The sequence below is a fragment of the Ascaphus truei genome, chromosome 10 (assembly GCF_040206685.1).
Source record: "Ascaphus truei isolate aAscTru1 chromosome 10, aAscTru1.hap1, whole genome shotgun sequence".
NCBI lineage: Eukaryota > Metazoa > Chordata > Amphibia > Anura > Ascaphidae > Ascaphus > Ascaphus truei.
In genome coordinates, this window is record NC_134492.1 from 22,797,252 (window position 1) to 22,819,037 (window position 21,786).

The window sequence follows — 21,786 nt, forward strand, 5'->3', positions numbered from 1 at the left end:
AAGGAGTGGTTTTATCCAAGAAATATTTCACTGGTGCCAATTTAAAATAGTCTCTTTCCCTTGCCAATAGATACTTGTGGTCTCTGCATGTATAATTGGAGCAATTTTGCCATTTAATCAGTGGGTTTGAGTTATAGGCAGTTTCAACCTCACTGGAATTCCAAAAGCACTTTCAATGCTGTGCAAGTACTGTATGCACATTTATCAACTGTGGCTGGCCACAAGCTAAACCAACGGGACCCTTTATTACAGCAATGTGTACAGTGTCATATGTGTTTGTGCTAAGAAAATAGAGCGATCGGGAGGGGGACTCCTAAGAAGAAAGAAAAACAAGTTTTACCAAGATCCAAGCACCTACTGGGGGTTGTTCTCTGAGCTGTACTAGACATTATTAACAGCCATACACCTGGATGCTAATAGCCATCACTGTTTAGTGATGTGGAATAATGTGATAAAAGAAGCTATAATAGCTATAGTCCAACTCCAGTCCTCCGACAGGTGAGGGTTTTCAGGATGTCCCTGCTTCAGCACAGGTGGCTCAGTCGTTGACTGAGCCACCTGTGCTGAAGCAGGGATATCCAGAAAATATCCCCTGGTGGTGGGCCTTGAAGACTGGAGTTGTCCACTCTTGAGATAATCTAAGGAGCCCTCTCCTTGAAAAAGGCAGCTGTATACTGCCGAAACGTTGGATTCTCTGCACAATAAATGTGTATGCTTAAAACCGTGTGCCTGCTTCCCTTGACTGGCATATCTTGGGACTTCTGGACCCAGCGCTCTGGCAGTTAAGTACCCCCTCGTGCACTATATCACTGAGTGCGTGTACGCCTCTCGATTACTGAAGCAGGGATATCCTGAAAATATCACCTGGTGGTGGCCCTTGAAGGCCGGAATTGTCCACCCCTGCGATAATCCAAGGGGCTATAGCTATTGAAAGAATTGACAAACTAAACAGGATGAACAGTTAAATGTGCTAGAATAAACAGCCCAGGACTCTTTAGCTCTTACAAAAGAGGGGAAGGTACAAAAATAATAAAATAATCATGTATTCATTATGCACTAATTTGCACATACACATTCACCAGATTAAACACAGACTTCTTGGCAGGTACAAGGCTTGTCTGGAAAGATGGAGCACTGCAGCTTTGTTTTTAGAAGTTACAACAACACACACATTCCACGGAGCTGTTTTGGCACGCACGCCTCTAGACTGAAGGATGACATATTCCAATGTGATATCACTTTCTCTGAAAGCAAACCTACTGCCCAAGTGAAATCCTGGGTAACAAAGTCACAGGAGAAGTCTCAGCTAAAGCAGCTCAGTTTGAGAGCTGCGGTGTGTCTATTTGCACCGTGTGTGTCCGACTGAACTGCAGGTAGGAGATCTTTGCTGCACGGTCAAAGCATCATCCCAGAGCTCTGCACTTACCTTTCCAAGGAGGCCGGATAACCAAAACCGGAGGGCCAAGAACAGATTTTACTGTAACAAAACACACAAACCCCAGCAAGCTCTTTTTGGGAACCCCTGAGCACCTACAAAATATATATATGTAAATATATACAGTATTTTACTGTAGTTTTAACAGTATGTTTACCAAGACTACAACAGGCCCACATACAGTATATAGGGGCAACAGAAGTCTGTTAAATACTGAACAATATGTTAATGATACGTTAAGTGGTAACAGGGGTCTTCAAAGCTCAGTCCCGATGCGTTAAGTGCTGTTTTCAGCTCTTTCGTTATTATAACGACTGTTCTGTGCTAATGATATGCATAAGAGTTGTTCCCTCTTACAACGAATATTCACAGAGCTCCATTATAGTTAATTCAGGGATTTAACGATGTGTAACAGTAGGTGAAGGGTGCACAAAGTGGGGGCCGCGCCACCCGGGGGGGGGGGGGGTGCAGCTGTTACAGAGGTCCTGCGTTTCCCCGAAGGTATTTAAAATAAATGACGGGGATCGCGCGAGGCCTCTGGAACTTTACTTACCTTGCCTTCCAGCGACACGTCTCCATGGCAACCCAGCGGCAAATGATGTCGAGGGGGTCACATGATGCAATGTCATTTGCTGCCGGAGCCGTGGGGGGGGGGGGAAGAGAGGAGATAGGGTGGCACATGAACGAAGCTTTGTGCAACCCTGCAGTAGGTGATAGTTAGCTATCACATAGCTAATGGTGGTATTACTCACATCCAGACCCTGAAATAGGACTTTTACAGGGTATGGGTAAGTGTAAAACCACAGTTAGGTATGATAACAAGATATGGTTTGGTAGGAACATGGAAACACGTTCAATGTTGCAGTGATAACATTGAAGCTACCTGAATAGGCATCTATGATTCTAGTTCTCATGCATTGTTCTAGCACAGGGGGTGGCCTAATAATGGCATTTGTAATGGCCCGTGTGATACTCTTGGATCAGCTGCTCCTCAGCTCTCCTCACGCCATCTCCCCGCCGATGCCGGAATTTGGGGCCACCTGGAAGTTGTGCCCAAACTCTGCATCTGCCCGCACAGCCCCAGCTATCCTCCACTGCAGGGCCTGAAGGCCTCCCCCATTGGTAAAATTCCTAGATGGGGGGAGGGAAATGAGTGAGGTGGGGTGGGGAATGGAATGAGAGGAGGGGGGGGGGAGCAGTAGGACAGTGGTCCTCCAAAAATGTGAGCCCATTTCTTGGCACACCTGAGAGAAGGATTGGCCATCCCTGTTTTAGCATATCTAGGGTACAAATAGAAATGTCTGGGATGGCGCTCTCAAACATGCAATCACCGTGAACCTTAGAGGAGAATAAGTACGTGTGAATAATGATCACAAATGAAGGTGAACAGTGTGTAAAACAGTGTGCAAATTTAAACAGTGATTAGATGGGATCAGATTGGTTATTCACAATCATTAAGAAATGGGGGGGAAAAAAAAGTGTTAAACCAGAAAAATAAACCGGCACACAAACGCACAAATTGTATAAAACGAGTCCTCCACCCAACCTTCAAAGAAAAACGTTTCCCAGATCCTTCATAAGCAGTGGTTCCAAGGAGATGAGGGAGCGGGGGCAATCAATCATATATGAAAAAGTATATATACAAATACACCATACAGTCGTATTGTATGGACAAGGATATGCATGCAGTAAAAGTGACTATTGGGGATATGCGCAACGAGTTAACCCACACACACCCTATCCCCCCCTCTGCATTGCCACAGATTGTGATTTGCCTGTTTTAACTCCCAAGCATGCGAGTATAACTTTGAGGTTTTTTCTGAATCCTTGTCCATACAATACTAATCTATGGAGTATTTGTATGGTTTTTTTTTCATATATGATTGATGTCCCCCACTCCCTCATCTCCTAGCATATCTAGGGCCGTGTGCCCACGGTTCTCTGGTTCAGATTTGATAGTGTTTACCAAAAAAAGTGTTTGCTGATGCAAGTTATGCTCCATTTTGTTTTAAAGCACCTGTATTATGTCCTTCTATAAAAGACTTCCTCCCAATGAGTGGGACATTTGCAAGGCATAGGTACTGCACAGTACATTCAGCTGTACAATACTGAGGAAGAGGCTTCTGGGTAACTACTATTTAGTAGCGAAAGTGTATTATTCATATTCTTCTACATTCTGATCCTCTTCTAATTAAGTTACTTACCGAAGGTGCCTCACAACCTCATCAATGTCAGAGATGTTAAACTTCTCCTTTAGTGTTTCAAGGTCATCTTCAATGCTTGAGCCGATGGAGAGGGAAGAGGAGGGTCTGTATGGAGACAAAGACCCATAACTACATTAAGAACGCTTTCCCACAGCTCTATCAATATGGTGTCATTATTATGCCAACCCGTGTTTATTTCAAATTCCATTGTGCCTATAATATTCAAGGCCATTGATATAATGAGAAACATTAGACACAACTTGTGCGTAATCTGCATGATACAGTTGTACATAGTATGTGGTTAGAGCTATGACCCAGGAATACAGATACCTGTACAATGGGGTAAATCAGGGGTGCGCAATCTCTCCCCTGCCGGCTCGCCCGCCTTACCTTGGCTCCGGAATTCTGATGTCATGTGACATCACATTGCCATGGCAACGCGGCATCATCTGATGCCGCGTTGCCATGGTGACGCGTTGCCAGAAGCAGTCTGAGCCGCCAAGGTAAGGGACCTTACAGAGGTCTTCGCCGCTCCCCCGGCATTTAATTTAAATGCCTTCGGGAAGAGCGTGGGGGGCCTCTGCAAGTGCCGTGCGGCCCGAGCCACCCCTCCTCCCCCAGAAAATCAGCCCGCGCCCCCCAGTATGCGCACCCCATGGGGTAAATCACAGTGCAGGCCCTTGTATAACATGCGTTTGCTGTTACATAGACATGTTTATAGCGTGACCCCATTACACAATGCTCAGACGGTTTGCTCTGTCAAACTACAAATCATGTTGAGCTAAGAGTCCACCTGAAAACTATTAGTTTGTCTGCGAGGGGTGATCAACGAATATATTTGTACTCATATTTATTATTATCATTAGGAGGAGATGTAGATTTAAACATAAAAGTACAGACATAAAAAGTAACATTAGGAAAAGGAGTCCCTGTCCCAAAGAGCTTACAATCTACGTGGTAAGAAGGGAGAACTGACAGAGACAGTAGGATGAGATAAGAAACAGATGGTAACGCTCCGGCTGACGTGTTGCAGTAGGTGCAATAACACCTGCTACATCTGCAGATAATAAAATGATAAACTCTAAATAAAAATAAATGTAATTTCTGAATGGTTGTTGTATGGAATTACACATGTATGTATGAGTAACCATCGCGGTGTATCTCATTTATGGATCCTTAGGTAGGACCTACCGTTCATCTCCACCACTGCTGCCCGTCTGTGGTCTGCTCACTCCTTGCTCCCTGGACCGGACACTGCTAGGTCTGCTGACTCGGCTCTCTGGCCGATCTATACCCATCACAAAGCAGACTACTTTAGGGTTGTATTTAGAGAGTGCCTGGTCCTCATCCCTGCAATGTGGGAGAGAAGCCTTATTATCAATACACAGAGTAGCCCACACACATTAAAGCTGCAGTTCTTGGTCCCTTGGCTTGTGTTTCTCTTGATGAAAAGGAACTCGCTACAAAACCATTCATCATTGAGGATTTGAAGATATCCAACGCCAAATTGTCTGCTCTTTTATCTGTTTGCTAGCAACACATTACAGGCCATTTTTACAAAGCAGTGCTATTCTATAAGGTTTCTTCTGTGGCCTGAAGACACCTAACAGCTCAATAACTTCAATGGAATGTGTCGTGTTGTTTCAGAAGGTGTCTTATGGAATAGTTACAAAGTCACTGTGAAGAGAGACAGAGAGATATTCTTCCGAGAAGACACCTCCCAGTTTGAGGTGTATGTAAGCAATGAAAATAATGCACACATTGGGATGAAACATTGGTCAATTTTTTGTATTCTTCCATGTATAATACATCTTTTTTGATCATAAATTTGCGTCTCAGGTACTTTTCCCCCCAGTCTTATGAAATAGCACTGCTTAGTAAACGTGGGCCCAGATGCCTCTAATCTGTATCAGTGAAGATGTTAAGAGCTCCGAATTACATTATTGGAGCACCCAGATATGAACAATAGCAAAACCTCCCTGCGCTCCAGGACCAGACACTGACCACTGTATACACATGAAAGAGCAGGTAGACCAGCTGCCTGGGTGATTATACGGACAGGATAGGGACGGGCTCCCAAGTGCAGTGTGAGACAGGACAGGTTTTAAGACTTAGTTCATGCTTAATTATTTAAAAAATCACCTAGTTCTTATTATCACCAAGACGTCTTCTTCTAACGTGTTGCTGCCAAAAGCCTGGCCAGTTGGTTGCTCTCAAAGGTTGTTATTCAATAAACTGGGGCTCTATGTCAAAGAAACTTCCACTGACTTGAAAGCAAATTTCCTTGTCATAGTGCCCCAATCAGCACTTCTGCATTTGAAAGAATAACCCCCCCAAAGATTGAATTCGGGGAACCTTGGAGTAAAGGGTCAACATGGCAGATCTGTGAGTGGGATAGATTAGATTTTCCAATTGAGGATTTTCCACCCAAACAGGACAATACTGGGTGATTTGGCAATGTAGTTTGCCAGCTTAGGATGGGGAGAAAAGTAAAGCAAAATCCCTGTGTATAGAGATGTGCACATTTGAAGGTTACAAAAAGGTCAAATCATCCCTAGGTCGTTTGTAAACTTGTAGATTCCACAACATCTTTCGATTGAGCCACTTGTGCTGAAGCAGGGATATCCTTAAAACCTGACCTGTTGGTGGCCCTAGAGGACTGGGAGTTGGCCACCCCTGCTGTAGTATATGAAATATTTGAGGCCCACTGGAGGAAAGCAGACACGGACACTCGCTGGAAGGACATGAAAGAAATGTCTGTCTGCTTTCGTCAGCTGATTGCAAAACTAACTTCCTGATCAAAGCCAAGGAAAGGATTCAGAGGTAAAAGTAGACAGAGGAAGTGAAGAGAGGCTCACTACAAGTAACTGAGCCGGGAGGACCTCAGGGTGATGGCTCAGGGTGCACAAAAATACTTAATAAAGAAGAAATGATCTATTCATCCGAGTGCAAAAGCAAAGGACAGATCAGCAACATAGGCCCTTATTCTATATACGCCGAAGCGCCTTTCGGGCTGGTTTGAAGCCAAATGGGGATTTTTGATGGAGAATGGCCACTTCAGCCAGCCACGCGATGTGGTCACAGACCTTTATTGGCGGAGCATCTTAATTTTATCCACAAACAGGTAGCAATCCGGATTGTGATGCTATGAGCAGCCAAGTTCCACTTCTGCACACCCCCCCCCACCCCAGCAAAAACAAACCCTGAGTAACCTATAGGAAAGTGTCAGCAGTAGGCGTTGTGTCACTTTTAGGAGCGTCTGCAGCTACTGTACACAGGACTTCACTGTAAAAGGGTGCACTTTGTTTTAAATATCTGGAATCCGTTATTTAACGAGAAATGAATTATGTTTAAGCAGCAAAAACATGTTAAATGTTATTTTTTTTTAACTAAATCAGTTCAGTTGTATTAGATAATAGTGACTGTTGTGTTGTATGTTGTTTATAGTCAACTCTTAGTCATAATGCCATTTTTTATTCGTTTTAAAGCATCCTTTGATTTCTATAGCAGATTTTAGCCCACCCCCCAAGCAGTGCAAGATCTTTGTAACACTTTCCTGTTTGTGATAATTTGTTGCCAATGTTCACAGCAGTTTGAACTGTAAACTGTAATTTTAGTAATATTAGGATACATTGTAGCTGACAAATCACACTGACTGAAGGATCGATTGAAACTGAAAGGCGGCCATTATGTTAGGCACACAAGCAGGATTTTGAGAGATTCATAACAGGTGCACCAAACGATTGCCAGCTGAGGTAAGAATGTAAAATTATACATTATCACACGCTTGTTGGATAGTTGTATTGCTGCTTTAATGATTAATTATATGCATATTTCTTTTTAATAAAAAAGGTATCAATCACCAACAATACATTTAACCGGTGAAACATGCTATGGCCAGTTTGAATATAGGAGAGATTCAAGTTTTGTGAAGTTGCCTCTTTCCCCTTCTCTGGCTTTTTACTTTGGATGAGCCCGTGTTATAATCAGCCCTAAATCCACACACAAGGAAGTAACTCATCCTAAAAGCCACTTCTATGCCCATTTCTACTTAATTACATCATGTTCCTGCAATATAAACACACGCAAAAATAATAATGGTACTATTATAACTCATAATAAACATAGCGTGGGTTGATTGGTAATGACTAGGTATAGTGCTAGGTGGATCCCCAAATCATTTTGAACAAAAATTAGGTTAAGATTAAAGAAGCATAGAATTTCATGGCAGAAAAAATAAACCCCTTATTCCATCCAGTCTGCCCATTTTCCTTTCCAAAACCGAGACTGTTTGATCATTGCCGTTCTTTTAGATGTAGGATAGCCTTATCTCTGTCTCACGCATGTTTTAATTCCCTTTTGCATGATGTTAGGGACTTTATACTTGGGTATGTGTAATTATCTGGGGAAACCTTTCATTGAACACATTTGATCTTAGACATTTTTTCCGGCTAACATCTAAAACCGCAGAGACATCAATTTACAACGCTGTTAAAATCTACACGTTAGAAACCAAAAGGAGATGAATTATTCCAAAGAAAAGTCACGGAATCCAACCACGCTCTGGATGAGAAGGTGAAGGGCGATTAGGAAGACAAAGTAAAAATACACAAGTAGGGGGGAGCCAGGAATGACATGGTCAGTAGTAAACGTAGTCTTATAAAGGGAGGTCAGTAGCATAGTTATAAATGCTTTGGTATCTATGCTTGTCTGACCTTGCTTTGCTGGGGGGGATCATTGAGAATCCACATAATGGTAACTCATTATGAGAGTCAGATTGGGTCTTAACACAGAGAATAGAAGGACTGGCACAGAGAGCTACAGAGCATTGTTCAGGATTCTACTTGTTTCAGCCAACAAATCCTCTGGCTCCCCCTCGCCTGCATGCTTCCCAGCACAGCAGAGTTGCTATGAAATGAGCAGTCAAACTAATTAGGTGCCTATTGTGTTGGAAATGCCATGCTATTATGTGGGCAGGTTAACACAGAGAGGGGGGCAGATGTTGGGAAGAGGAGGAGGTGAGAGGAAGGGGCTATGGTAAGAGATTTGGTTGTTTTGGAGATCTGATGGAGCTGGATGAGTTCACCCAGGGATTAAAAGCTGCACGGAATCAAAGCAGGTGAATAAGTCATTTAGCGTAACCTTTTCATGGGTATTGTGTGCAGGAGCACCGAGGCTTTGCTGCATGCTGCCATTGGTGCCACGGGAGGAAACGTTCCAGCTCATATTGGGGGATCCATAGAAACAAAAAGCACTCAAAGTGTGTACTGTACGTTTATTACTTCTACATCGACGTTTCTGCCTCAATCGTGGACCTTTCTCAAGACAACATATCACCTAAAGTGACCAAGCAATATACACTCACATACCCATCATGCACAGCAGGCAACCAGAAAAAAAAAGTGTGAAGACCGGACCAAACCTGGTTTGCAGGCCACCGCATGTAAACAGACGCAGTGGATTAGGTGAAGCAGCGACGTTTGACATATGATGCAACCAAACAATATTAAAAGTCTATAAAAAAAAAAATTGTACAGACAGACATAAAGATACCATCAGTCACGCTCGGAACCAAAGCTTAGTTAATATATAAATAATCCTACCAGTTCATATTTGCGATCTCTGTTGACATCAAGCAGAACACTTACTGGAAAGATATGTATCTATAGCTATAAAATGAAAACGTTGTTTGTTTGCAGTGATTTTGGGCAATCTGATTGGTCCGTTGGTCTCTCACTCAGCCTCTGGCCAATCAGATTGGTCCGTGGCGCGGCCCCGCCCCCGCACGCCTCTCATTGGCCTGTGTGGTTCTATGACCACACATAGCCAACTGCCACTGCTGGGGACTACGACGCACAACCACCCAGCCACTCTCCTCCTCACCCTGGCGACAAAGGTGAGGGGGGGGGGAAACGAGGTGAGCGCGACAACACCCCCCTCTCACACCCACAGTGACCCGCCGCCGCAGACACACCCTCATGCACTCACTACCAGTGCTACCTGTCCCCCCTCACCCCCCCCCCCCCGTCCAAGGGTCATGCTGTTTCCCAGGCATTCAGTAAAGGACTTCTCATCCCGATTTCTTTCTGACAGTGGGGGTTAAAGTGAGGCAGACAGTGTGGGTGTCCTGTGGGAAATGTGTTAACCCCATCGCTGCCAGAGGAGACTGTAACCCCCTGTGTAACTTACCTCTTTCAGAATCAGAACACTGCCAGGTCCCACACAGCCCTCCCGCCGCGTTTCCCTTGCCTCCCAGTGCTCCCCTGCCTCCCATGGGTAAACCGTCTGGGTTGCGGGAGATGGGCGCGGGGGCGGGGGGGAAGAGAGGGGGCGGGGGGGAAGAGAGGGGGCGGCGGTCGTGGCTGGCCTATTTGTGCTTTCAATCCGTGTGTGAGAGTGTGTGTGTGAGTGAGAGTGTGTGTGTGAGTGAGAGTGTGTGTGTGAGTGAGAGTGTGTGTGTGAGAGAGAGTGTGTGTGTGAGAGAGAGTGTGAGTGAGAGAGAGTGTGTGAGAGAGTGTGTGAGAGAGTGTGAGTGAGTGAGTGAGTGAGTGAGTGAGTGAGAGAGAGAGAGAGAGAGAGAGAGAGAGAGAGAGAGAGAGAGAGAGGAGAGAGAGTGAGAGGAGAGAGAGAGAGTGGAGAGAGAGAGAGAGAGAGAGAGAGAGAGAGAGTGAGAGAGAGAGAGTGAGAGAGAGTGAGAGAGAGAGAGTGAGAGAGAGAGAGTGAGAGAGAGAGTGTGTGTAAGAGTGTGAGAGTGTGTGAGAGAGAGTGTGTGTAAGAGTGTGAGAGAGAGTGAGAGAGAGAGAGTGAGAGAGAGAGAGTGAGAGAGAGTGAGAGAGAGTGAGAGAGAGTGAGAGAGAGAGGAGAGAGAGAGAGTGTGAGAGAGAGTGTGAGAGAGAGTGAGAGAGGAGAGAGAGAGAGAGAGAGAGAGAGAGAGAGAGTGGAGAGAGAGAGAGTTTGAGAGAGAGAGTGAGAGAGAGTGAGAGAGAGTGAGAGAGAGTGAGAGAGAGAGGAGAGAGAGAGAGTGTGAGAGAGAGTGTGAGAGAGAGTGAGGAGAGAGAGAGAGAGAGTGGAGAGAGAGAGAGTTTGAGAGAGAGAGTGAGAGAGAGTGAGAGAGAGAGAGTGGAGAGAGAGTGGAGAGAGAGTGGAGATAGAGAGAGGAGAGAGAGAGTGGAGATAGAGAGAGGAGAGAGAGAGTGGAGATAGAGAGAGGAGAGAGAGAGAGAGAGAGAGAGAGAGAGAGAGAGAGAGAGAGAGAGGAGAGAGAGTGGAGAGAGAGACAGTTTGAGAGAGAGAGTGAGAGAGAGAGTGAGAGAGAGAGAGAGAGAGAGTGAGAGAGAGAGGAGAGAGAGAGAGTGTGAGAGAGAGTGTGAGAGAGAGTGAGAGAGGAGAGAGAGAGAGAGAGTGGAGAGAGAGACAGTTTGAGAGAGAGAGTGAGAGAGAGTGAGAGAGAGTGGAGATAGAGAGAGGAGAGAGAGAGAGTGAGAGAGAGTGGAGATAGAGAGAGGAGAGAGAGAGAGGAGAGAGAGGAGAGAGTGTGTGAGAGTGAGTTCGCACCCCACCCACCCAAGATTCACACACCCCACCCACCCAAGATTCACACACCCCCACCCACCCAAACCACCCAAGATTCCCTCCCCCCACCCACCCAAGATTCACCCCCCCCCCACCAAACAATTATTAGGGATTCACATCTCGGGAAACGCCGGGTCTCTCAGCTAGTAGTTAAATATATAGTATGAAATAAATAAATAAATATATATATAGATCTGTATGAATCTCAGGAAGACCAAAGTGGTATGCAACAAATGTGTAAACTCTGCAAAGATTAAAATACAGGCATACCACAGTGTAAGGACACTCACTTTAAGTACACATTTTCATTAGCCCCATACCCCTGTGCCAGTACGCTCGCTTCGTGAGTACGGACACTTATTCTGCCCCACAAGGTGAAGGAATAGGAGATAGAACTCCTATGCAATGCTCACAGGGAACGTCCATGTATCAATGCAAACAGTAATATTGTTCCATATACACACAGCTTTGTAGTTGAATCAGTATATCCATATCACTAATAACCCTTAAAGCCACTCTTTGTGGACTCCCACTAACCTCTGTAAGGGGTATATTTTGTATGGGTGTCACAGGCCATGGGTACAGTGAAAGAAGGGAAAAAAAGAACTCACAAGTCTCTGGAAATCCAGGTGCTGTGGGGCGTGCTCCTACCGAGGTGGTATGCAATGCAGAAGATTCTTGGATGGCGGTGCAGCTGCCTTGGAAAAAATTTGTGGGACCAAAATGGCAAGGAACTGGGTACAACAAAGTTTAATGGCACATAAAAACAGCAACAGACAAACTCTGACGCGTTTGAGCTGCAGCGGGCCTTTTTTTGACAAAGGCCCGCTGCGGCTGAAACGCGTCAGAGTTTGTCTGTTGCTGTTTTTATGTGCCATTAAACTTTGTTGTACCCAGTTCCTTGCAATTTTGGTCCCACAAATTTTTTCCAAGGCAGCTGCACCGCCATCCAAGAATCTTCTATTCTGCCCCACAGACCATCGTAGTAGTGACGCGCTGATTCCCCTCGCCCAATAGACAAAATTCAGCTCGCGCATGCGCCTGTCAGCACGTCCTGAACAGCAATACCGGCTCCCTACTTGTACCAAAGCATTGATAAGTGGAAAAAAGGTACTGCTTCACTTTAAGTACATTTTCGCTTTACATAGATGCTCTGGACCCATTGCGTACGTTAATGCGGAGTATGCCTGTAAATGGAATAGAACTAGAGGAAGTTGAAGACTATGTCTACCTTGGCCGGTAAATAACAATGGATGGGAAACTTTTGAATAAAATCAATAGGAGAAAATGGGATGGAGAACGTTTGGAAGAAACAAAGCAATATTTCAAGGGAACCTTCCACGGTGCCGCTAGAGGAAAGTATTCTGCCTGTGCTCACATATGGATGTGAAACTTGGATCCTAAATGAGATAATTCAGAAGCTTCAGACAACACAAATAAGAATAGAGAAATGTATGCTGGGTATTACCCGATGACAGGAAAAAGAATGAATCCAACAAAAAAAAGTCTGTGACATCATCACAATGGTGAAGGGATTAAAATGGCAACGGGTCGGACATATCGAAAGTAGAAATGACCATCGTTGGACAAAGAGATTAAAAGACCACGACGACCAAAAGGATGAAAATCAGAAGATTTGTTGGAGCAAACATGGAGAAGAGAGACTTGCAACCAAAGTACCTGGAAGATCATTAGTGAGGCCTTCATCCAGCAGTGGATCGAGAAACGATAATGATGATGACGACGACGATGACCTAGCGGTTAGTAGTCCTAAACAAGTTACTGTTTCTCAACATTTAAGAGAGTGCATCACTCTTTCATACTTTAACTTGCATATAACCACGCAGCCAGCCCTTCATCTAGCGACCAAAAGTTTGTTACAGTGTTTCCAAATCCCGAGTTGTACAACCACAGACACATGTTAACATTAAAGTACTTATATTCTATTTGTGAAACGTCATATGTATAGCACAGACATGTAGGATTCGGCTGTACATATGATGTTTGACAGATGGAAAAGAAGTACTTTAATGTTAACATATGTCTGCAGTTGTGCAATTCGGAATTTGGAAACAATATAACTAACTTTTGGTCACTAGATGAAAAACTGGCTACGTGGTCATATGCATATTAAAGTATCGTAAAGGGTGATACTCACTCTTGGGTCTCAAATAAGTCTTTCATACTGGTGTGTAGTATGGGATCACTAATATGAAGTGGTAATTTATCGATTAACTAAGGCTTGGGTCCAATCGTGACTTTTCTTAGTCTGTATATATGGAGCATTATGTTGATAGATATGATAGTTTGTTTAATAGTGTCTTAATATTGTTTGCTTGCATCACATGTATATGGTATTTCAGGATCAGACGCCACCTAATTCACTACATCTGTTTACATGCGGTTGCTTAGCAGCCACTTTTGGCGCCAGTCTTCACCCACCCCCCTCTTTTCTCTGTTTGCACGCTATGTATTATGGATATCTGAGGGTATATTGCTGGCTCACTTCAGGTGATATGTCAAATTGAGAAAGGTCCACGATTGGGACGGAAACCTTGATCTAGAAGAAATAAACCTGCACACTTTTTGAATCTTTTTGATTCCTCCAATTTACATTTTTTGCCATTAAATATAACTCACATCAGTACAATATGCATTATTTTATGCGTAAAGGAATTACCTGATAAACGCATATTTTTAGCCGTATAAGAGCGAAGTGAATCTAGGGCAGTGTTTCCCAACTTCAGCCCTCAGGGAACCCCAACAGGTCAGGTCTTAAGGATACCCCTGCTCCAGCACAGGTGGGTCAATCGGTGGCTCATTTTGACTGAGCCGCCTGTGCTGGAGCAGGGATATCCTTAAGACCTGACCTGTTGGGGTTCCCCGAGGACTGGAGTTGGGAAATACTGATGTAGGCCTTTGCGTGCACATTCTTTACAAGTAGCCTCATGAGCTGCCATGAGATCACCTGTGAGGACAGGCATGGAAACACTCACACTGTCAGAGTGTCACATGTGGTTATGATGAAAGTAAAGCAGAGTGGCCCCCCGATGGGTACCAGCTGCAGTAATAGTGTTATTATTATTATAATACATTCTGGAATCGATAGAAAAAGGACCAAATATTATCTCTGACCTGCCAACGAATCCTTCATTAGATAATGTAATAACATTGAAACAGCGCTCCACGCAATATTTATATTTTTTACTTACCTGAATCAGGGGGTCCCAAGGAGCTGGTCCATGGTCACCTGACCTTCAATGCCCCCACGGAGTTGTCTAGTCCACCAGACAATACTTTCCCAATGGACACCAAATGCTGTGGGGTTCGGTCTCGCTCCTGCGACCAAAAGAAAGTTGCAACACCATCGGGAGAGGACGATGCGACTTTCTGTTCATGGCGCAGTGGCTAGATTTACAGTGTTTTGGGGCCCAAAACACAACAGATATCTTGGGAACAAGGGAGGGGGGGGGGAGGTAGAGGTACCGCGGATGAGCTTCAGAAGTTGTCGTTCGGCACTACAAGGCTTTCTATGGCGGTGTTTTCCAACCTTTTTTTTTTGGTTAAGGAACCCCAAGTGAAATTCTGAGGAACCCCAAACCCTCTCTAATATTTGATACAATATTTAAATGACCAGAAATTGCACTGAGCCCTTTAGGGAACCCTGGTTGCAAGACACGGTTATATGGCATAGAACTGCATGCAGAGGATGACGATTAGGCTAAAAAGGAAGAGTTTGCAGAAATCTTTTAAATCTCTACACGTGAGTCTGTTGGTTTGCAAATAAGGAAAACCATCGAGTATCATGTTCACCATTGAGTGTCAGTGACACAATGCCGGAGGAGTACAGGAAGTACTTACAGTCCATCCCGACAAGCCTTCTGCCTCACACTCAGCAGGAGCATCCGGATCTCCTGTGTCACCATATCCTTAATCACAGGAGGGTCAGCCAGGACAGAGCAGCTGCTCTGGAAGGAACGTTGGTCTGAAGTTGGGCAGTCAGACCTCTGCTCCCTCCACACACCCAGAAGGACCTCAACCTTCAAAAACAAGCAGAAGACAGCGAAATGGATAAACAAAATGGAAGGGGAAGGAAGAAAGAAAGGTAGACAGACAGAAAAAAAGAGAGTGAAAGAGAGCAAACAAATAATAATGGATTATAATGATAAACAAATAAATAATGGGAAACAGAAAATGCCACAACAGGGATAGAAGTGCAACAAAAAGATCAATACAACACAGATCAGGGCAGCACCTCTATATATAATTATACATAGGCTTAGTTATCCAAGCTACCCAAAGAAGCGAGGGCGGAAACCCAAAAACACTTTAAGTAAGCATTTTATTGTATCTTGACGATTTTCCCACCAGCTGGAAATAAAATGTGACACAGTAAGCAACTGGAAGACACTGCAACGAGCCGGCTTATCATTTGCACTGTATATTTGTTCTGAATATAAAACAAAATTAATAATCATACTGTATACACACATATATACACACACACAGCGTAATAAAAAAGCCACTTCTCACCTAAAATTATTAGAGACAAACGTTGGTATGTCATTATTTGTGGTTCTTACTTTTGGAGCATGTTTACTTATTCTTTGCATGGTGCGTGTCACGCTCATACATAAGATTGCAATAAGAATCATTTTTTCCGCATTTATGACACCCAAAAGTGGCACACGCTTGTAGTTTTTATATGACATATCGTTTACATATGTGCGCCACAGACAACATTCAAACCAGCAGCGTCATTTATTTCTTTGTGAAAAGACGCCAACGCACACGCACGATACATATTGATTGCTTTTTATACATTGGCGCACGGAGACGCACTAACTTGCTATTCCTCTGTGTGTTCGTTTTACAACAAAATCACTTATAGCGACACTTTATCCATAGGTTTAACCTGCTCTGCATTGGGGAGGGGAGAAACGCGGTACTTTCTCCCTAAAGACCTTGTTCCATTATGACATGTCTGGTGTATCGTGCTAAGTAGCACTGCTGCTCACACCTCCTGCGCCTTCATTTCCTGCAGCTCGTGCTGGGATTGAGAAAGGCCTGCAGATTATTCCCAGCATGCTTTATGCTTTATTCATTGGCGCTTTGTCCGTGTGATTGCTCAGACCACTGCTGCAACAGCAGAGGAGGAGGCAGGGGCTCTCTACTGCAGTCCTCAAGGCCCCCCCAACAGGTCAGGCTTCAGCACAGGTGGCTTAATCAGTGGCTCAGCCAAAGACTGAGCCACTCATTATCCCTGCTTCATTCTTCAACTGAGACACTGATTGAGCCACATGTGCTGAAGCAAGAATACCCTGAAAATCTGAACTGTTAGGGGGCCTTGAGCACTGGAGTTGAGAACCCCTGAGTTAGGGGGATCAGATTAGACATGGAATACCGGTTTTCAGTTGGTGACTTTTTCCCGTCTAGAAAAGTGTCCATTTATCTGGAAAAAAAAATATCTGTTTATTTCCCCATCCACACTGCTGAATGTGCTTTTTCAAATATATATTTCTGAAAAAGTCATCGCTAGCGGGAAAGGTTATTCCCCCTTCGGGTTTCCGTAAAGGGTCATTAACCAAACTCCTGCAATAACATGACAATAAAAGCCACATGTGGCACACATGTAGAGCTATGTGCATTCCTTTCAACTCAACCTTATTTTCAGCTCAGCCACCATACTACACACCAGTTGCTATGAAAGTCTTAATTGATGGTTAGGATTATTCTTAGGCCTCGGCGCCGCTGAGCGGGCGGGAGCGCTGGCCGCGACAAAACACATTTATACAATGTGTGTGGCCAGCGTGAGCAAGCGCCTGCTTGGCGCTTACCTGCTTGGCTAGACAACCAAATTTGATTTGGCTGCTCGCTGATGCGTCACTTGAGCGGTTCGCCCAATGAAGGTGAACCAGCTCCGTGATGTAAAGGCTGCGCCTCCTGACACGCCCCCTCAAGCACGCAACTGGCTGGCCATGAAACGCCCAGCGCCTGACGTCACGGTGCTCGAGCACCAGCGAGCGCTCTCCCACCGTGGCCGCAGCCTAACACTGAGACACAAAGAAAGTCATGGTGAGTACAAAAGTGACAAACCCACCACCTTACAGTGTACAACAAATACAAATATCCCTTGTGAGCACATTCACATGGCTCAACCACGTTCTCAACCTTGCCTTTCACCATTATCTCTTAGCATACAGTGCAGTCACTGCAGTCAGGGATTCTGGGTAATGACATGCAAATGAGCAGTCACTTCTTGCCCATTTTTACATGGATTCCTATACGCTTGTGCCTGCCGCATTACACTGCCCATCCATTGGCAATGTAGATTTCAATTGTATCACTCTTAACAGTCCCGTTTCACTCATACAGAAGTGAATTAATACAGTAGGCCGCCCTACGTACAATTATTAGAATCCAATATTCACCTCTGAAAATATCACCTCCCTGGCCAATTTGTTTTATTTTCTACAGCAACCCATGTCTTTTAAAAACTATTTTTAAATGTTTCTGAAATAAAAAAAATAAAAAAAACACTTATTTTAAAGACCGGTCACCGTTTTTCTGAAATCAGTTGAGTTTTTGAGTACAAAATATAACTGTAAATGTCACCATATTGTGATAGTGGCATACTTGACACATGGGTAATCCACCATGTCATTTTATGCTGGGACAGACTTGACAACCTACAGGTCCCGTCCGTCATGTCACTATGACAGTCTGTGTTGGCTTAAAGATGTATACAGTACTGTATATTACTTCCATCACTCAAACTTGATGGGTAATAGATCCCCAATGGTTCTGGGTCTCCATGTCACTCTGCTGTGGGAGCCATGAACTTGATTAGATAAAGGCCCTGTCTTGTTTGTGGTGTTATTTTCGACACTGTTACAAACATCACAATGAGTTGGAATCCAGCGTATACAAAATCTGGTGGGTAACACTGCCCTTCTCTCACCTCTCCTCTGTCCCGAGAAGTATCAGCTTTCAGAATTCCAGTTCTACGAAAAACTCTTTCAATCCAGTCCCAGAAACTGGATGTGAATACTCAGAAGTGCATCACATCAAAACTATGGGTGGGACACTCAACCTTTCACAAGCAGTCGGGTCTCTACTAACCTCGACTGCTGGATAGGCCAACATCATATTGTTAGCAGATCTTAACATTTTAATACCTAGTATTTCGCATCTCAAATTCTACCGCAGCGGTGTGCAAACTGGGGGGCACTAGATTTTCAGGGGGGCACGGCAGTTATAGAGGTCCCTGCGCTCTCCCCCCCCAGCATTTAAACTAAATGCCGGGGGACTGCGTGAGGCCTCTATAATACACTTACATTCCCTTCTAGTGACGTGTCTAATGACGCCGCGGGGTCACGTGACGTCACGTTACCATGGCGATGTGAGGTCACAAGACCCCGCGCGTCATTTGATGCCGGGGTCGAGCAGGGGGGGGCGCCAGGCGCCGAGGAGAGTAGGCAGGGGTGCGCACGGGGAAACGTTTGCGCACCCCTGCTCTACAGGGCACTGTCAAGCTTTATTGTGCAGTTCTATACTTTCCATGTGTGGTAATATGTTGTGGCACACACAGCCAAGGACCGTGAATCTCCAAACTGCTATAACTCCCTAGCTGGGCCGCGCTATATAATAACCCTCATCTCTTTTCTTACGCTGTGTCCATAGTGAAAGCGAGCGCTACTTGCCTCGCGTGAGCTTTCCTCCCCGGCGATGTGTGGACTGTAGGTCTTGGGAAAGCGAGCAAGAGGGTGGGTGGGCGCAGTCATAACGGGGGGAGGGGGGCGCGTGTCAGGGAAGTGCCATGCATGCGAACACGCCTTTAGCAAATAATAAAATGCATAATGCCATGCAATGTACAGAAGTATTCTACAAACATACATACACCAACATGCTTTGTTAAAAAAAACATTTTAATAAAATGTGTGTAGCCCTGTGTAAAATTGGTGTTACATATCTCTCTCATGCTGTGCAGTAACTCCTGTTAAGAGGGCAGGGTTGCCAGTAGTCATCATGGAGGTTTGCCCTCAAACCCTGTGATGTGTAAGATCGTAGCAAAGGAAGTGACAGCATGCTCTGTGTCCACTGTTAGTGACACAGAGGTGGGTCTTTCTGGAACCTATATATATTACACCTCACTTCCTAAAGTTAGTGGTTGAGAGTGTGGTTCAGAGTTGGAGGTCAAGGTGTTCATCCCAAGTGTCTGCAGCAGTTCAAGTCTGCCTGTCAGAGTGGCAAAGGGACAATCTGATTACACACTGTGTCCAGGGCTCTGGCACAGCTGGTGGTCTCCCTTATTGGAGCGGTGGAAAGACAACATGATTAAAGAGTCAGGAGGAACCTTCTGAATGGAGTGCCACTACAAGATGTGCGGCTAAGTGTCGTCCGCTGTGATGGGCAGTCTGCCACACGACATGCTAATAAAGATGCCCATGAAAAGACCCTTCTTGCCTGTGAGTGGAGTTACTCAGGGAGAAGGTGCACCCAGGAGTTCCCTTTGAGAAACTCCTCCCTGCTATCGTGGGGATCTGGATGGGGTGGAGGCGCTGTACCAAATGTGAGTAGGACTCAGCACACTACCTCAGACGCCTGTCATGGTGAAATCCCCACTACCAACGAGCGGGAGACTCAGGAGTCCTGTGAGCCAGCAGGTGCCCCATACTACACTGACATGTAACGGGGGGCAGTTTCTCACATAGGGGTCAGAAGGGCTCTGAGGTAAACACCGTTACATGTGATAAGCATTGTAAACTACAAAAAAAAAAATTACATTTTTTTAAAAATAATTAATTAACAGTTATATACAAGTAATGGACAATACATCAGACATTTTTCTCCATAAATTATCATTGATATTTCTGTCATGGTATGAAATAAAGGTTCACGTTTGTAAACCTCAGGAATCACATTTTCAATAGTTCAGTTGTCCATATTCTCACAGCAAGCACAACTTAACTGACAAAAAGTCATTTGAACAGTATCCAGGCAGAATAGCTTACTACATTTTAATTGGCTGTTAGCCGCTCACATGACCAGGCTCTCTCGCCGCAATAGCAAACAAGTGTGTCTTCTCTGCTTTTGGTAGCCTTGCATCTCACGTGCAAGCTCGCGCTCACCATGACCATGCGCTTTGGAATACACACGTTTGTTTGTAGCGCGAGCTATGTAGCTCACTCCGTATCTTGCAGTATGGACAAGGACTTATGCTGCCTGCAGCTCCCTTATTATTGCACGTGATTTGATTGTTTCAGATTTTTGGGGAAGGCAAAACACACATTTAACCCTTTTGATGCCTGGCTGCAAAAGGGTTAAGAGTTATCTGCTTTCCTTTGTGGAGAGACTGCAGCATTAAACATTTGATGGGGTTCCAATATCCTCAGCTCATCACATCCCCCTCCCGCTTTTGCCTCTCATCCCAGTGGTCTGTTCTCAACCTTTCTTCTGCATATATAGATGGGGGGGGGGTTACCCCCTCTAAATCTAGATAGAGTCCTCAGACAGAAGAAATCCTTCCACGTCGCCTCCTCCCCACACCCCCCCCCCCCAACAAAAACCTCCCAGGTTCCCATTGGCCGCCTTAGGCACATTGCCAGGTCTCTCACAAAAGTGGGTTCTCTTAGGGCTGTTATATACAGGATGCGGCCGTGCGTTCCTATGAGAACACACGTGCACGTGCCGCATGCTTTTCCTGTATATAGTGCCGGGAGCTGCAGGTAATGTATATATGTGTGTATGTGTGTGTGTGTATATGCGTGTATATGTTGTGTGAGTGTAAGTAAGATTTTTTTTAAAACACACACACACATACGAAAAGATTAATTTCTTCATCTTTGCTGCTGTCTGTCGGCTCCCCTCTCCCTGCCGTGCGCGCGCGGCACATCTATAGAAAGGCTGACTGACATCAGCCAACTAAAAATCCGCGCGCACGCACGGCATAGCGCGCGCCCGCCACTATAGAACAGGCCTTAGAAATAGGGTGACCACCCGTCCCCCTTTTGCCGGTACAGTCCCGGTTTTTCGGGAGCTGTACCGCTTTTCTGTGTGTACCGGAAATGTCCCGGATATTCCTCAATGTGTCCCCGTTTTTTTTTTTTTTATTGCCGGCGGTGCGCGAGTAATTAGCTGCGGTGCACTGTGCGCTGTGCGCGAGTCTGCGGCGGCGGCGCGGAGGAGGAGACTGCAGCAGCCCCGCTGGTAAGTATTTTTTTTTTTTAATGCCTCCCCCCCCCTGGCAGTTTCCTACCTTGTTGGCCAATCCCCAGCGTCCCGGCATTAAGCCCCGCCCCCGGCATCATCCTTCACCAAGGACTGGCATGTGGGAATGGATGGAAGGAAGGGTGCCTGGGGGCGGGGCTTCCGCTTCCTGCGGCAGAGCACACGTGGTGTGTGTCTCTGCCCACGGCTCCTGGCTCTTCTGCGCGGTGTCTCCCCCCCTCTGCCCGCCCGGGGGGATAGGAGGTGAGTTTTTGATCCTTTGCCTCCTGTCCTGGCGCTCCCTTCCCCCCCTGTCCCCTTGGTTCGGGAGATGGGCGCGGGGGCTGGCAGTGGTGGCTGCGCGGT

At 45.4% G+C, this 21,786-nt stretch overlaps 1 protein-coding gene across 1 annotated transcript in view; it reads right to left on the minus strand.

The window, feature by feature from the left end:
* The window catches only part of CCDC24 (coiled-coil domain containing 24), a 52,599-nt gene that overhangs the window by 23,144 nt on the left and 7,669 nt on the right, over positions 1 to 21,786 (minus strand). The window contains exons 3-5 of the mRNA XM_075616217.1: positions 15,073 to 15,251; positions 4,831 to 4,989; positions 3,640 to 3,744 (exon numbers count right to left, since the gene is read on the minus strand). Of these exons, the coding sequence (XP_075472332.1) occupies positions 3,640 to 3,744; positions 4,831 to 4,989; positions 15,073 to 15,251 (443 nt within the window). The remainder of the gene's footprint in view (positions 1 to 3,639; positions 3,745 to 4,830; positions 4,990 to 15,072; positions 15,252 to 21,786) is intronic.